Source organism: Arachis ipaensis, chromosome B5 (assembly GCF_059453495.1).
Source record: "Arachis ipaensis isolate K30076 ecotype BB chromosome B5, ASM5945349v1, whole genome shotgun sequence".
In the NCBI taxonomy this organism is placed as follows: Eukaryota; Viridiplantae; Streptophyta; class Magnoliopsida; order Fabales; family Fabaceae; genus Arachis; species Arachis ipaensis.
Window position 1 is genome coordinate 154,232,973 of NC_142440.1, and position 18,498 is coordinate 154,251,470.

The window sequence follows — 18,498 nt, forward strand, 5'->3', positions numbered from 1 at the left end:
ATTCTGTCCAGTATATAATCAGCAAAAAAAAGTGAGTTATTAGATAAAATTTTACATCAATTTCACATCATTAAAATTATCATTAATGACTATTTGATTGCTACAAATTACAAGAGTTACAATAAATACTTTTATAATAAATAGTGCAATTGTAATTTTTTTTTTAAACTGATGTTGTATTAAAATTAAGTTTTATATAAATAATATCTACAAATGTCTCATTTTCCTTTTGGTTTAAAACATAAGACAATAGTATAAATGAATGGTTTCTTATTCTGATCTATGTATTAATAATTTTTTCTAAAATTAAGTGAATAGTTTTTATAAAGTATATCAACACAATTCTAAGAATTTATTGTCAGATACACTTATTTAAAGAGTGTGAAAAACGCATAAACAATAATTGATCTAAGATCTAATATACAAATGTTAAATTTAGAGTTAAATTAACCATAATTAATGATGATAAATATTATTTAGATCATGACTTAATAGTTTAAATTATTAATTTATTTTGATGTGTAAGTGTTGCAATTTCAATATAGTGATTTAGCAGTGTTTTATCTTAGAGCAGCTCACAAATTACTATTATCTGTTTTGCGGTAGTAAAAAATTGTCACTATCCAATTTAAAACCTTTACGATATGTCAAGAATTTTGTAGTATCTATTCTAGGGGTGACAATATGTACTCTACTCGCGGGTACCCAACCCGATCCGCAGTGGGTAGGGTAGGGTGCGGGTAGGGTTCTCGTGCGGGTCGGGTAGGGTGCGGGTTGAGCATCAATCCTACCCGACCAACCCGCACTCTATATATGTTTATTTTATATACTTATATAAAAATATGTTTTAAGTGGATGTTGAATCAAAGACCTCTCACTAAATGCAAAAGATCCTTAACCATTAAAAGAAAATCATTAATTGGTAATTTAATATTTTTTTAATATAAAAATCAGTTCTATTTTAAATTACCATCAAGTTGTATAATAATGTTATATATTTTTTGTAACCCGCGGGTAGGGTCGGGTACCCGCGGGTTAAGAGCGGGTAGGGTTAGAGTTGAGATATTCTCAACCCGCGGGTAGGGTTAGGGTTGGATCCAAACCCTACCCTACCCTACCCATTGCCACCCCTAATCTATTCTTTAATCGATATATAAAAGGTATATTCTTCTATTAGCTATTACGTGGATCAAAGCCAAAGAAAGAAAGAAGAGTAAACTATTATTTTTATCTATAAAAGTTGAAATCTATCCATAGAAGAAAGAAATCACCATTTATACCCATAAAATATGAGTTCTACACAATAAAATTATTCAAACACTAAAAAATCACCTATAAATTTTAAATTACCATTATCTTCACCATTATTACTATCATTCTCCCTTCTCCCTCTTTTCACACTCCTTTTTTTTATTTTTTTCATTCTCACCCCTTTAATTTTCATAATGGACTTCCATCGCCAGTCTCTCCTAACGCTACTGTAGTCTCTCCTAACGCTACTGTAGCGGCCAAGAGACCCACAATCATCACTACTATACCTTCTTCTCCACCTCTTTTCTCATTTTCATTCTGTTACCCTTTTTTCATTGTTGCTAATGTTGTTATTGTTAGAAAATGTGAAAAGGAGCAGAGACGAAATGGTGAATTTATATTTTGCGAATTGAATTTGTGGCTTTGGATTTATTTTTTCTGCGATGATGTGGTTGTACCGGCTCAATTGATTTTTGGTTCTTTTCCATTTGATATATTCTGCTAATGTTGTTGATGTTTCTATTGTAACAATACGCATGTTTCAAAGATATATATATATATATATATATATATATATATAAATGAGATAAGTCTCAAAGTGGTCCCTGAAGTTACCCTCGAGTCTCATAGTGATTCCTGAAGTTAAAAATTACTCATATTCATCCCTGAAGTTACACTCTGGAACTCAAACTCGTCCTTCCAGTCAATTTCGTCCAGCTGGCGCAACCGGAAAGCTGACCTGGACTCGTTGGTGACACGCTGTCAGCACAACGGCTAGCTGACGTGGCGACGTAAACTGTTTTGACTCAATTTGGTCCCTAAATTGAGGTTAAAAACCCTAACCCCCAATTGACTCTCTTCTCCTCTCTTCTCCATCGCACTAGAGGTGACTCTCCTCTATTGCTTCTCCTACAGTGTCTTCTCCATCTTCAAAAACCACACGATAGCTAGCGCGAGCAATGCAGCTGGGAGCTCCAACAACCCACGATCATTTGGAAGCATCGTGAGGAGAATGAATAGAAACAGAGATGCACGTCTTCCAGAATGGTGTGAGTGCGGGTTGAGACCAGTGTCGTAATGGTCAGCGACAGATTCTAATCCAGAGAGACCGTTTGTGGCTTGCCCAAACTACAATGTAAGTGTTTGATACTATTGTTTGCTGTATTCTGGATGTAAACTTGGTTGATTCACTTTCCAAGGTGCAGACTGCAGGTAAGAGGTGGTGTGGGTTGTTTCTGTGGGTGGATAAAATTCTGGAAGAAGATGCGGTAACATGTGATGGTAGAACAAGCTCTTCAAATGACAACGAAGAATATGATTATAAGCAAAACAAGCTCTGTTTCATATTAGATATGCAGAGAATCATATGTATGTGATTGTATATGCAATTGTCCCTGTTGAAAATACTAAAAACTGGAGGTGGTTCTTGAAATTACTTCATGAAGACTTGGGAGATTATAAGCAAAATAAGCTCTGTTTCATATCAGATAAGCAGAAAGTACGTTTTAAAAATTTATTTGTTGTTGTATAATTAGTATTGGCTGCTGTGATAATAGAATAAGTGAGAAGATATTCATTACAGGGTAGTTGGATCACTGCTTATATAATGAACTGCTGTGTATACAATGAACTACTGCTTTACTTAGTAGATGGACTAATACTTGATGAACTGTTGTGTATATAATGAACTGATTTGTATGTAAAGAATAGGGACCATTTTTATGTCACTTATAAAACTGAAGGGACCATTCTGATGTCACTTATGTAACTCCAGAGCTGCTAATGAGGATGCTGCTGTTGCTGCAGAGGCTGCTGCTGCCCAACCCCTTGCTGCTAATGGTGGTGAAACCACCCTTGTCCCACAACCCCCACCAAAATTCAGCTTGAACTCAGTCAACCACCCTTGTCACAAACTGATGACTCTCAATAGGTTCAAAAAATTAGATGACATTCATTTTATTATGTGCATGTTCTTATGCACTTTTACTAACTATTTTACATGTCTTCACTAATAGGTTTTGCCTTCTCCTGTGAGGCCACCAAAACTCCCTCCCAAAAGGAAGTCCTCCAAACAAGAAAAGGCAACTCCAGGAAGCAACAATCAAGCAGCAACTACCCAACCAGCAACCAGTTAACCCGCAACAAATCATCCGTCTCATCCTATGCAAGGTGCATCACAGGGGACCGTTACAAGGCTTGCTAACTTCATGAAGTTTGTTCCCAACCTTGTATTTAGACCACCCAGAAACAAAAAATGAAGACTAGGATTATTACGTTTAGGAGAAGATTATTTTATTTATCTATTTTGATGAAGCAGCGTGCTTTCTGAATTTTGAACCCAGTGTTGAAAATTTTAGTGTTCAAAACTTGTGTTCTCAATATGTTGAGAAATTTGATATACTTGTTGAATATTGCCCTGACTCTGTAATACCTATTTTAAATATATTTTCTGCATTATGAATATATGAATATGTATTATGACTCCCTTGAATTGAGTTGTGGCAGATTTTTTTTCTTGGTCTCTAATATGCAATTAAGATTAATTCCATTAGATGAATCCATTAGTAGTGTAGGAACAATTATTTACATATAACCTCTTGTTTATTCAAATTTCAAATTATTCTTACACAGTCATGTCAAACAGTTTAATCTGCATTTCTTTCAACCAAAAGGACAGGTACAAGTACATGAACAGAACAACATATGCATATCCCATGTCACATATTTTTTTGCTAAAATAATTGACTCTGTTGCCTATCCAACCTTAAGACAATCATAACAACTGTAATCAGTAGTAGCAGCATACATGTAAACAGCAAAATTCCCCCCTCCCCCCATTTTGAGAACTCTAACTTCAGAATCTAATCTTCATCCTCTATTCTTTGTTGTCATTTGAAGAGTTTGTTCTACCATCACATGTTACCGCATCTTCTTCCAGAATTTTATCCACCCACAGAAACAACCCACACCACCTTTTACCTGCAGTCTGCACCCAGAAAAGTGAATCAACCAAGTTTACATCCAGAATTACAGCAAACAACAGCATCAAACACTTACATTGTAGTTTGGGCAACCCACGAACGGTTTTCCTAGATTAGAATCCGTCGCTGACCATCGCAACACTAGTCTCGACCCGCACCCACACTATTCTGGCAGATGCGCATCTCTATTTCTATTCATTCTCCTCATGATGCTTCCAAATGATCGTGGGTTATTGGAGCTCCCAGCTGCATTGCTCGCGCTAGCCATAACGTGTGGTTTTCGAAGATGGAGAAGACACTGTAGAGGAGAGTCACCTCTGCTGCGATGGAGAAGAGAGGAGAAGAGAGTGTGCAATGGAGAAAAGAGGAGAAGAGAGTCAATTGGGGGTTAGGGTTTTTAACCTTAATTTAGGGACCATCAAATTGAATCAAAATAGTTTACGTCGCCACGTCAGCTAGCTGTTGTGCTAACAGCGTGTCACCAACGAGTCCAAGTCAGCTTTCCGGTTGCGCCAGTTGGACGAAATTAGTCGGAAGGACGACTTTGAGTTTCGGAGTGCAACTTCAGGGATGAATATGAGTAATTTTTAACTTCAGGGATTACTATGAGGTTCGACAGTAACTTCAGGGACCACTTTGAGACTTATCTCATATATATATAAAAGAGAGAGACAAAAATATTATGATGCAGATAATGATAAGGGTAATTTGAAATTTTTAGATGATTTTTTAGTATTTGAATAATTTTGTTGTGTGGAACCCACGTTTCAAAGATATAAATGAAAACTTTCTTTTTTATGAATAAATGTATTAACGTTTTCAACTTTCGTGAATAGAAACGATAGTTTACTAAAAAAAATAATATCATTGCATCATAACTAATTTGAAGGAAAAGAAAAGATTTGTACCAAATTATGGTACGTACCAATTATAAGAAAGAACAATGAGGAAATCAGAGCAGTACATACACTTGGTAAAAGTAAAAGGAGCAAGGCCAATAAATTCGATGATTCTACAATGAACAGAAATTTAGAAATGTTCATGCGAGATAATCCATGCATGCAGTAATGGATTCAAAATTTGAGGACGTGTAAAATTTCAATTTTGAAAATTCGGCCTTTTTCTTTTTATATATATAATTGGCATTCTTCCAAAGTTAAAATGTAAGAAAAAGAAAAGTATCTTCATTAAATATTTTTTTTTGACACTATTTTTTTCTTCCTCGTACTTACAAAGAAAATATCAATCATTCTCTCTTATTAAGAAAAGATGGTCGTAGAATGTCTTATCTTTTCATTGAATTATTTTGTTTTTAAAGTCTATCTCTTTTGTATTAAAAAAGGTTAAAAAATGTTTATTTGAAGAATCAATGCAAGCCAAGAGTGAAAAAAAAAAAATACAAGAGAGATAAGTTGAAAAAGGCTATAAAATCTGTGTTTCAATTGTTTTTAAGGATAAAGTATTAAATTGGTCATTTATGTTTGAGCATAATTCTGTTTTGGTCCTTAAAGTTTAAAATGTTCTATTTGAATCCAAAAAAGTTTCATTTAGTTTCAATGTAATCTCATCGTGAGGTCAAAGTTAAATAATTAACAGAATGTCATACATGACAGCATTACAAGAACAAAGTCGATAATTTGGAGAACAAGTACAAACTTTAGAAGCACAATATCAACTGTGAATGCATCAATATATTTATTTATCATTTTTCTTACAATTTAAATAAAATATTTTTTATAGAACTAAGGAGAATGACAAATAAATGTATTAATACATTCACGGTTGATTTTGTGCCTCTAGAATTTGTATTTGTTCTCCATATTATCGATCTTATTCTTGTACTGCTGTCATGTAGGATATTCCGTTAATTATATAACTTTGACCTCACAATAGAGATATATTGAAGCTAAATGAAATTTTTTTTAGATTCAAATAGAACACTTTAAATCTTAAAGACCAAAACAAGATTACGCCTAAACATAGGAGACCAATTTAATACTTTATCTGTAATAATATTTTTGTAGGTATAAACATGGATATAGTTCTTCCAATTTTTTCTTTGTTAAGTTTTGGGTTCGCACTTAAGAAAAAATTGCTAAGTTTGGTTCAAGTTTAGTGGTAAAACATGCTTAATTTGAATATGTTGTGACAAATCTTGCATTACTAAAAATACGCTTGAAACCATCAGAATTACTGTTAATTTTTTTTTTATGAAATTTATTATTAGAATTTCTATTAGATTGTCTGACGATAAGGTGAAAAATTAAATTTCCAAAAAATATTGACTCAAATTTAATTTTATGGTTGGAGACTGATGCAAAATTCAACAATAATGCGAAGATCGTTGTGAGTTTAAAACGCTGCGTTTTATTTAAAAAGATCAATATTAATTATATTATTGTCGAAAATTTCTGCTAAAAAATCCAACGATAATTCAAACTCTCACTTGATTAGGGAGTTTGGCTTAAACTCTTGGATTTTATCTCATCGGAATTAGTTGTTGTAATTGATATAGTTATAGTAAAAAATTTATTATATTTGTAATAGAATAGAGATTAATTATAAATCTCATTGTACTTAAAAGCTGAACTACTATATATATAAGATATATAATTTTGTAAATCTTCTTTTCATTCATTACTCTATTTTACGCATTTTATAAAATAAACAAAAATAATCTCTCGCATAATCTTATTTACTTCACTTTGGCCAAAAGAAGTCAAATTCTAAAACAATCTTTATTCAACTCTTTTTAGAATCTAAAAAAAACCAACAATATATAATATTTGCAAATATCTCATTTCGTTTTTGGTTTCAAAGTAGACAAGACAATAATAGTATAAATGAATTTTGAACTTTTTTCTTTTTCTTTTTTCAAAAAATTTCAACAGTAGATCCTTATTATAATGAGATGATCTGTAATATATATAGAAAATTCTATGAGTTTTTTATGAATACTTATATTTTAAAAAAATGTGAAACCCATAAAGAATAATTTAGGGGGAGATATATCATATAAAACATAAGAAAACTCACTTAATGACTTAAGGGTACATTTGTTTCTGAAAACAAGATAAGACAAGATACTAAGAATAAGACATAATAGATAGAAACACAAAAATTTGTGTTTTTGTATTTTGTTTAGTGATAAATTAGATCAAATTATAAAAATTTAATTTATTCTCGTTTTTTGTCATTCAAAAAATTTGAGAAGAAAAATATAATTATAAAAATTTAAAAAAAATAATAAAAAAAATAAAAAATAAGTTATATTTTTTATTAGTATTTCTGTATTTTTTTTAGGATGAACACAAAATATACTAATTTTATGTCTCTGAACACAATATTTCTATTCATATTTTATCTGTCAAATACGATTTTATATTTTTATGTCTATGTCTCAATGTCTTATCTTTTGTAAATAAACGTAATCTAAAATCTAAATGTACCGGAATGTATATGACACAATAATAAATGTTATATGGGTCATGCAAGATTATTATTTCATAAAGAAAACAGCTCATTGCACGTATGTGAAATGGCTAAACAATAAACATGCGATTTTAAATGCGAAAGAAGATGTGAAATGATGACTTGAGCCTTAGAATAAGCTAAGTTTTGTCACTTCATAATATGTTTAGATAGAAATTCAGTCAATTAACTTGGCTTTGTTTTTCTTTTTCCTTCCTTCTTTTGTTTTTATTTTTCCTTTCATTTGTAGAAAAAAAAAAAAAAAAGAGAACAGCTCAACTCAGTTCTCACTATATATATTAGGGCTCATTGCAGCCAACAACATATATTACATATCCACCTACCATTCTTCTTAGAAGTGAAAAAAAAAAAAAGTTATGGCATTCATTAATGCCCATCATCTCCTTGGTGTTTTATTGCTTCTTAGCTTAACAACCATTCAAGCTGATGAAATTATATTCAACAGCACTCTTACTACTACTACTGAATATTTTGGCCGAACAAGTTTTCCACCTGATTTCATTTTTGGGTCAGGTTCATCTGCATACCAGGTATGCAATGCATTCTATTTAAACAATTGTTTAATCTTCAGTGCTCTTCTGAAATTCATATATTATTGTATAATAATAGGTATGTTTTATTTACACTTGTTTAATGTATGAAATAATCAGACATTTAATTACTACAACACATAGTGAAAGTTTGGATAAAAATAAACTTTTAAAACATGCATTAAATAATATATTCTTAGATTACACAAGTATTTTTCAAATTTTATAATCCTATAAAAATTGAAATAATATGATAAATTAATTATAGTTTAATTCAATTATATACTCTATATTTAAATAAAATAGTAAAGAGATTTATCTTATATGTTCAATATGTATAATTAGGCATATTTTATGTGCTAATATATAAAAAAGTATAGTTTACTCTTATTTTTGAAAGATACCGGAATAATTACCTCCATGATACATTTTTTCATGTGTTGTCATATATTTTAAGATGGTCTTAGCTTGGATCATACAATGATAAGAAAAAAAAAATCTGAATTTGATTTCTGCACTAGACATTATGAGAATCACTTTGTGGATGATCTATCAAAATTTTTTTTTAAGTATTTAAAAAGCTTAGAATTATCTGTGACTCTAATATAATTAACATAACTAGTGTTATTGTAACTTATTTAACATTTCATATATGTACTGAAGGGGGAAAAAATGTTTGTACGCACGTATTAATAGAATGGGTTATACTACGTGTACACCAAAATTAGCCACCAGTATAAAATACATGTTAGATATAAATACACATTAAAAATAAATTAAACCACACATATATTTATACATAAATACATTGGTGGCTGATTTTGGTGTACAAATAGTATTTTTCTAATATAGAATATATTTATGCACAATTTCAGGTTGAAGGCGCAGTAAATGAAGGTGGCAGAGGACCAAGTAATTGGGATGATTTCACTCATAGTTATCCAGGTCTTCTGATTTATTAGTTTGTAGCAATTTCAATGTCTTATGGCTTATGGGTTCAATTTTTTTGTTTTTTTTTCTTGTTTTTTGTGTGCATGTTTAATTAAAAAAAGGTGTCCTCTATTTTATTTATATAAAATTGTTTATTGTAAAAAAAAGAAAAAGTGGCTGAGTTCCATTTTGCATGTGCTAAGTTGTAAATTACATTATGCTCAGCAATTACATTTTTTATTTAAATAAATTTATCAATTAAAAAAATATTATGAGTTATATATGAGTTCTATCTTGCATGTGCTAAGTTATATATTAATTATTGCATTGTGCTTAATACATGATAGATAAGATACAAGACAGAAGTAATGGAGATGTATCCGTCGATGAATATCATCGTTACAAGGTGCTGTAATAAATTGAACAACAAAAATATTAATCAAGAAAATAGGAGAGATTCTTCTCAAAAATACTATTGATTATATATGCAGGAAGATATTAAGCTCATGAAGGATATGAACATGGATGCTTATCGATTCTCCATCTCTTGGTCCAGGATACTACCAAGTAAAGTACAATATTACGTACACTAATTGTTTTGCAAATTATTAATTACAATTTCCCTTAAAAACATTGTCTTTGTGTAAATTGAGTGTTATTAATTTAATTAAGTTAGATTAATTGGCTAATTAATTTCAGAGGGACGGGTTAGTGGAGGTGTGAACACAGAAGGAATCAACTATTACAATAACCTCATCAATGAGCTTAAAGACAAAGGTCATGGCCCTACATTACTATTTATATTTTAATTATGTAATTATTTGTTTTTGCACTAATTTATACTTAATACAAGTATAGCAACTTTTGGTAACTCATTGCAGGTCTTAAACCCTTTGTGACCATTTTTCATTGGGACGTTCCTCAAACCTTGGAAGAAGAATATGGTGGCTTTTTAAGCCTTAAGATAGTGTAATTTACATATCTTTTACCTTACATTAAAAATATTCATCAACACGCCTTGAGTATTCATTTTATTTATGAGTTAATGATCAAATTCGTTTCTTAAGTTGCCTTCGGTTTTCAAAATAAGATACGGAGAACAAGACAGAGACATAAATATTAGTGTTCTTATATTTTGTTTAGTGATAAATTAGAATAAATTATGAAATTTTAATTTATTATTATTTTTTTCATTCAAAAAATTAAAAAAAATATATAATAATAAAAAATATAATTATAAAAAACTAACAAGAATAATGAAAGAAAAAAATTGTGTCTCTTGTTAGTGTTTCGTGTCTTTCCTATCAAGATAAATACAAAATACACTAATTCAGTGTCTCTGAACACAGTATCATCTGCCAAAAACGATTTTGTGTCTCTGTCTCAATATGCCTATAAACAAACACAGTCTTAAAGATCACACGATCTCCAAATTTACATCTCTCACACTATATAGGGACGATTTTCGAGACTATGCTAAGCTTTGCTTTGAGGAATTTGGAGACAGAGTGCAGCATTGGAGTACGTTGAACGAACCATGGGCATTCAGCAAGCATGGCTATGCAATAGGGAGTTTTGCACCGGGAAGGTGTTCATCTTGGCAGAACCTTAACTGCACCTGCGGAGATTCCGCGACCGAACCCTATAATGTGGCACACCATATGTTATTAGCTCATGCAGCTGCCGTTAACATCTACCGGACTAGATATCAGGTTTCATGATATATTTGTACGATGAAAATAAATAAGTTTGTGTCTCCATGTCCCTTTGAATGGATCTCTCTTGATATTGGGACCAAATCTAACCTTCATTTCTTTTGTCTACACAGAGATTTCAGGGGGGCAAGATAGGAATTACACTAAATTGTCACTGGATGGTGCCACTTAGTAATACTATATCGGATCGTAGTGCTGCACAGAGAAGCCTTGATTTCATGCTTGGATGGTATAAAATTATAATTATAAATTCTTTATGAAATGCAAACTCATTTGTGGAAGTTAACTATAATTTCTTGCTCTAATGTATTGGTTCCACACTAGCATGTCACATGAGCTTTGTAGTGGTTATAAGATTCGTAAAGATGACCACAAAAATGAGTGGTTGAGAAAATAAAGAACATGACAAGTAATTAATGAATTAGAGTAAAATTAAAGCAATTTATTTTGTCATTAAATTCAGTGTACTATGAGAGCTTATTCAATGAATGAAATTGTAGGTTTATGGAGCCATTGACAACAGGACATTACCCAAGTTCTATGGTGTATCTGGTGGGAAATCGATTACCAAAGTTCTCTTCATATGAATCAAGGCTTGTAAGAAGGTCCTTTGATTTTATTGGATTAAACTACTACACCTCCTATTATGCTACTAATGCTCCAGACATAAATGCCAACCCTAGCTACCTCACTGATTCTCTAGCTAATCTTACAAGTAAGAACATGTTTTACGAAATTATCATATCTTAAATTAATACCAGTTCTTCCATTTTATACTCGAAACGACTATAAAATGGAAGGAATACTGTAATCAACGATGCTATCGTTTTCATACATTTATTAATTCTAACCCATTTGATTTTGAAGAAACATAGAACTCTACAATTGGTCAATTCATGATATTTATTTATAAATGTTAATTGATGCAAGATTATTTTTTTTTGTTTTTGCAACAGACAAGCGTCACGGAATACCTATTGGTCCACCTGTAAGTGAATTTATATTCACTTTATTTGCAGTTGTAACAACATATCAATTCTTCACTTCAGTTATTATTCTGGCTAAATGAAGAAAACAAACCTCTTATATACAATCTCAGGCTGCTTCAAGCTGGTTGTCTGTTTATCCAAGAGGAATTCGTGAACTTCTGCTGTACACCAAGAAAAAGTACAACAACCCTGTGATCTACATAACTGAAAATGGTAATGCATATTAACAACACACTCATGCTTTTTTAAAATGTTATTTATAATACAATTATGAAATATTCATCTCACATTAGTATTTGTTTCCTCATGTTTCTGGAAAACAATGGATTAATGTATGTAGGTATAGATGAAGTTAATGATCCAACAATTCCACTTAAGGAAGCCCTTAAAGATGGGACTAGAATTGATTACTATGATGAACATCTCTACTATGTTCATAAGGCAATCAAGTAAGTGCTATAATATTAATTAGTAATAAGGTTTTTCAATTTTTCCTAACTAATCTGTTGTTTACATATGTTTAGTGTAGTATTATTTCTAATGTTGCTGGTTTTAAATATTGCAGGGAAGGGGTGAGGGTGAAAGGATTTTTTGCATGGTCATTTAGTGACAACTATGAATGGAATTATGGCTACACTGTGAGGTTTGGAATCTACTTTGTGGATTACAAAAATGGCCTCAAAAGATATCCAAAACTTTCGGCCACTTGGTTCAAGAATTTCCTGCAAACGAAAGTTGGTGATTCGCGCTAAGGACATGAACAATTCACTAATCATGTGTGTTAGATAAAGTATAAAATGTGATAACTGTGAGCAGTATAGCTCAACTATCGTGCTTATTTCTATTCAATAAAGATGTAGACACACAAATGTAATTGGTGTTTATAACTCCAATTGCTGTGTTTCTTGTTAAGTTTGAATTCTATATATATATTTCTAAGAAAGAAAGAAACCTGTGCTAAACACTTATGCAGACAACCAATTAGAAAAACATTTTATGCATACTTGTTTTCAATAATTTATTGATAACTCGACACTTTATGAAGATTGGAATATATAATACATCAAAATCAGCTATGAAATCACTGAGAGTATATTAACATTGACTTACCACAAGTTTGGATGCAATGCAGAAACTTTTATTTCATGCTCCACTATTCTGAGTGCCCCATTATTCTTTTTCAGAAAATTGCAAAGCTATCCAGTAACTCCAAGAGATGACATTATCTTTTTTCAGGCATTTCGTCAAACAGATGACGAGCAACGAGTAAATCGTGGCAAAACCATACACCCATTGAGTAAACTATTTTATCCAGCTTCTCAAAATCAAATGCAGCTACTCCAATATCCTCCCATTTGTGCTTGTTCTGTCTTTTTCAACTATGTAACTTAGAAGCAACTTGCTCTGCCAAACATTGTTGAAAGTTCTTCATCAACATAAAAGTTGATTGCCAGTTAAACTAAAGCATGCAAGTTGGCTTTTCTTAAAAATGATATCTACGGGTTATACAATATAAACAACGAAAATTAATTAATAATCAACCAATAAAAATTTCACAAATTTAAAAGTTCAAAAATGATATCTAAAATTTAAAAACAAAAAGTAATGTATATTAAGTTGAACATTAAAATAAAATTAGCAAAGTATTTCTTCTTTTAGATAAATTTTCCTTCTATGTTATCAATAGCTAATAGAAATTATAATAGTGATTAATCTTTCTCATTTCTTGAGTGCTTTGAGCATTTTACCGTTAAGAAGCAGCCTAGAAAAAAGTGGGAAACCAGAAAAGAACAAAACAAAACTGCCTCACTAAAAGTAATTTTTTTTCCTTTAATCAAATCAAAGTCTTCAAAAAGCAAAAAGCATAGAAGCTAATGAATAATGAGAGGAAATCATGGATCCAACCCCCACATGGGACATGGCAATGCCATTCCTTCAAAGGCATCCAAAGAATAATAACTAACAGAAGCGTGCCAGCGTCAATAAGCACTCACACTCACTAGTGTCAATTTTATTCAATTCAGTTCAATTTATCGAAACCCCTACCTCACTTCTTCAGTTCTTCTTTTCTTATTCAACTTTCTTTCGAATAAAAAGAAAGAAAGAAACAGGGGAAATCAAACGGAAAAGGAAATGACGGAAATGGACGGCACCTCCAACAAACCGCCGCAAATTTCCGAGATGTTCCAGAAATTCGCACTCGCCTTCAAGACTAAAACCTTCGAATTCTTCTCCGACGAAAACGGCACCGTTCCTGATGACTCCGACGGTTTCTCCCTCCTCGATTCCGCCGAAGAAATCATCCCTGACCAGAAAGTCGTTGTCATCAAACCCGACCCAAACCCTTCGGATGAGTTCTCTCCGGAACCGGAAACCCCTCCGCCTCAATCTCCTCAGAAATCCCCGCCTACGCCTCCCTCGCCGCCGCCGCCTCCCCCGCCGTCAATCCCTCTTGTGCAGATCGCTACTCCTGTTGAAGTTTCCCCTCCCAAAACGACGCCGTTAACTGCGGCACAGATCAGAGAAACGACGCAGAACTTGATTTCATCGATCTTCGCTACGGTTTCTGCTTTCGAAGCTTCGTACTTCCAATTGCAGAGCGCACATGTTCCTTTCGTGGAGGAGAGCGTGAAGAGCACGGACAGAGTCTTGGTTTCTCACCTCCACAGGCTCTCCGAGTTGAAGCGGTTCTACCGAGACTGGCGCCGCGAGCCGGAATCCGTGTCGGAGTTCCCAATCGGATCCTGCCTCGAAGCTCAAGTGGAAGAGAATCAGAGCAAGCTTCGGATTCTTCGAACCCTCTCGAACCGGTTGCAGTTGGAGCTTGAACAGAAGCACGATGAGGTCTCCGCTCGAAGGAGGGAGCTTGATGGAGTTCACAAGGGTAACATTAGGTTGTCTAAGAAGCTTTTGAATCCTTGCTGTGATGTGTTGTTAACTGTTAGAGTTTTTGATTCATTGTTGCACGATGCTTCAAGGGCGACACATAAGTTCACCAAGATTTTGATAGGGTTGATGAGGAAGGCACAATGGGATTTGGGATTGGTGGCGAATGCAGTCCATCCTGATGTTAAGTATGCTAAGAAAGGTCACAATCAGTATGCGTTATTGTCCTATGTTTGTTTGGGAATGTTTCAATGTTTTGATTCGTTATGTTTTGGAGTTGGTTTGAAAGAAGGAGAAGAAGATCAAGATGCTTCTAATGGTTTAGATTTGGAAAAGGAGGACGGTTCGATGAAGCAATTGCTTGAGCATGTGTCTAGCAATCCAATGGATTTGCTGGGAATTCATCCTGGTTGCAGCTTTTCAAGATTTTGTGAGCACAAGTACGAGAGGCTTATCCATCCATCGATGGAGTCATCCATCTTCGTTGATCTAGATCAGAATGAAGCAGTTTTGAGGTCATGGAGGTCATTGAGTATATTCTATGAGGCGTTTGTTGGAATGGCAAGCTCCATATGGACATTGCATAAGCTGGCTCATGCTTTTGATCCCGCAGTTGAGATTTTTCAAGTCGAAAGGGGCGTGGAGTTCTCCATGATATACATGGAAGACATTACAAAGCGATTAGCTTGGCCAAACAAAGGGAGGGCAAAGGTTGGGTTCACAGTGGTTCCTGGTTTTAAAATTGGGAAGATAGTTATTCAATCACAGGTCTATTTAAGTAACTTAAGATGTACAGAGTAGTTTTCCCAGGGTATGCTTTTGTTCAATGCATGTGTGGGCACTGCATTCGGATGAAACTGTTTTCTGCATGTGCTAACCGGTTATTGATTCCGATATACTATGCTTGGCTTGTTAGTCAGTTGAAGTTATCAGTTTTTCGGATTTTCCTGGAGCAACTACTATTGAGAAAGATGGGGTAATTCCCACGTACTCATATATGCTTGAGGATAACGGATTCTTGCTACTATGCTGAGGTGGGAGTGGTTGTGATGGCATCAATTTACTTCCTATTTTGTGCCAACACTGAGGTTTGCTGGTTAATTTGCTGGTAATTTCCTCTTTTTGTTATTCTTTTCTGCCTCCCAGTTTTGCTTTATGCTTCTTTAGGTCACTTGTCAAGAAATAACTGTACAGAACAATCCTCCAATTCTGTGTATTCTAACAACAAATACGTCAGTTAATTCATAATTGTGTATGCTCTTCATATCACTTATTATATGTAACAAACAACAGTGGTTTTCTCACTAGCAACTTTTTATTCGATCAAGTATATATTATAATGATATTTTCTTGTTAAATTCCGTAGACCTTAATATTCTTTTGCTATACGGATGGGTTCCACTGAGACTTGTATGACTTCTACAAAATTTTAACACAATCTAGATCATTGATTTGGCAGAAAATCAACGTCTTACGATCTAAGACTTAAATGCTCACATACTTCTTATCACTGCTCCATTAACATTTCGACTCGCCCTCCTTCATGCTTCTGTTTTGCATTCTGCTCTGTTGTCTGTTCAGCTTCTCCCTCCCTCCTGTGCTTTTTTTTAAACGTTTTTTCTTCCTCCAGCCATGCCCATTTTCCCGTTTTGTATACTTCTCTCCCGTATTCATTAACATCAGTTTGTTTGCGGCCTAGTGCACAAAAGCACAATCAGAGTTTGGTGTAAGTTTTGTTGGGTTTCCTTGGGAAATTAACAATTGGATATTCAGGGCTAACTGTTTGCACGTATTAATTATTGGAGTTATTCTTTTTGGCAATGCTTGCTGAAGGCAGAATGAATATCGTTAGGGACAGTATATAGACAAGAACACTTAAGCTGCTAGGAATAGGATTCTTTTGGCCACACAATGTGTGATGCCGATTGTATCAATATTAATGGTTTTAATTTACACCTGAAAAATGTGCAGCAAATGAGAGAATATTTGTTTGATCCAATATACTTTCATTCTGTCTTAGTTTCTTAGGTAATTTGTAGGTTATAGTTTACATGTATTCTATTGATCTGAAGAGAGGCAATCTCAGTTAATTAGAGGACCTTATTGATACAGACATGCAATGATTTCTATGGTTGAAAGAAGTGCTAGCGAAACCAAAAGGTCAAAAGAATTGCTGTGATTATGGTTATTGCTCTTGCAGCCTGCTTCTGCAACCTGTATTATGCTGTGTATGCACCAAGCAGCGAAGCAGTCTAAGTTAACAAAAATGGGAGAGAAAAAGAAAAACAGGAAAAGATGCAATAGCGGACAAAGACAAAGAAAGAGGCACCACTGAACAGAGCAGAAAAACACAAAACAGACTGGTGATGGGGTGAGTTGAACTACTAGCTAGTGGAGTGGTGATGACTGATGACAGTGAAATAAGTGATATTATTTTGATGACAAAAGATTCCAAGTTTAAGAAATAATGGGAATTAATACCTACGGCAAGGTCTTTGTGGGTTAGGCTTTTTTTTTTTTTTAACCTTTTGGGAAATTTTCTTATTAAGATGTTTTTGCTCATGTAAAAGAGCAAAAGATTCTAAGGCAGTTTTTGTAGTGCTGGGACATGTGGTTGGAAAGGAATTCCAGGATTTTTTTTAAAGGTACCTTTTCAACTTTGTGATAGGAATGATTTATTTGTTTATTTATTTTTCTGGCTTCTTTTTGGTGCTCAGCAAAAAAAGTTTAGATAGTCTGTTCGTTGAAATTTCTTTAGCTGATAGTCACAGATTAGCATGTGTTTTTTAGTAGCTAAGCTTTTTATGTTTTCCTTACACCTTTGTGTATTCGTAGTCTCGGAGATGACTTATCCTCTTTCGTAATTTTTTCTCTTCTATAGTTGTATGTTAATGAAATTTCTTTTTCTACAAAGAAGAAAACCAGTGGGCATTACTAGATTGAATAATGCTACATATCGAAGTCTTTTTGTTAATGAAATTAGTATAACATAATAAAAATTAGTTATGACTAGTATTATTATAAGTCTTATTATTTAACTTTAATTGGACTTGGTTTATAAATGGACTTGGTTTATAAAAAGGCTAGCTAATTAGTACCCAATATTTAAAAGATGATTGTCATCATTCATGAGAACAAATGGGGGGGCTAATAACATGAGTAACGGTGATGGAACACTGAGACCGACAGTAATTTACCTTGTCTTGAACATAGCCGCATGGATGCAATTGAACCAACTCTGAGGTCGAATGTCGAATCCTACTTAGTCATTTTTATAATCTAAAAGGTGCAAGTGTTAGAAAGAGCAATGTCCACAAACCAAAAGGCTAGCTCTATATGATACCTCCACATGATTCCATTCTATTTGTACTATAATACTTAAATATAATCTAGAAAAACAAAAATAAAGATAATAATATGAAATCAAATAAATAAATTTGAATTGAATATTTTGATATTTTCATAATTTTATTTAAGTTAAATTTATATATTTTTAATTATATAATTATTAAATTTTAAACTAATTTATAAATTTTATACCGTATATATTCATCTTATTTTCATGCAATGCGGGTCTAAATTAATGATAGATAACGGATGTGTAACTTGAGTCATTGCATTTTTTTAATTTAGATAGTAGTTATCAGCTTAGCTGCTCATTGTTGTAGAGCTAGTTACCATTGTTAATTAATAAGAAGAAAATGTTCAGCCATTACTTTTTTCT

General features: G+C 33.0%; 3 protein-coding genes across 4 annotated transcripts in view; all 3 read left to right on the forward strand.

Annotated features, from left to right (window-relative positions):
- LOC107644621 (cyanogenic beta-glucosidase) overlaps positions 1-18,498 on the forward strand; it is a 72,490-nt gene that overhangs the window by 8,877 nt on the left and 45,115 nt on the right. The gene's annotated exons all lie outside the window — the stretch shown is intronic.
- On the forward strand, positions 7,836-12,891 carry LOC107644620 (beta-glucosidase 12). The gene is made up of 13 exons (XM_016348514.3): positions 7,836-8,254; positions 9,130-9,199; positions 9,532-9,590; positions 9,676-9,751; positions 9,884-9,961; positions 10,066-10,153; positions 10,641-10,896; positions 11,013-11,128; positions 11,400-11,614; positions 11,856-11,887; positions 11,999-12,101; positions 12,229-12,337; positions 12,454-12,891. The coding sequence occupies exons 1-13, from the start codon at positions 8,081-8,083 to the stop codon at positions 12,638-12,640; spliced, it is 1,563 nt and encodes a 520-aa protein (XP_016204000.1). The 5' UTR covers positions 7,836-8,080; the 3' UTR covers positions 12,641-12,891.
- LOC107644622 (DUF641 family protein (DUF641)) lies at positions 13,759-17,705 on the forward strand. 2 transcript variants are annotated; one of them, XM_016348517.3, is made up of 2 exons: positions 13,759-15,882; positions 16,887-17,705. In XM_016348517.3, exon 1 carries the CDS (start codon positions 14,022-14,024, stop codon positions 15,573-15,575), a length of 1,554 nt encoding a protein of 517 aa, XP_016204003.2. In that variant the 5' UTR covers positions 13,759-14,021; the 3' UTR covers positions 15,576-15,882; positions 16,887-17,705. The 2 variants fall into 2 exon arrangements, with proteins under 2 accessions (XP_016204003.2, XP_020958750.2); XM_021103091.2 differs by having other exon boundaries at positions 13,769-15,882; positions 16,975-17,705.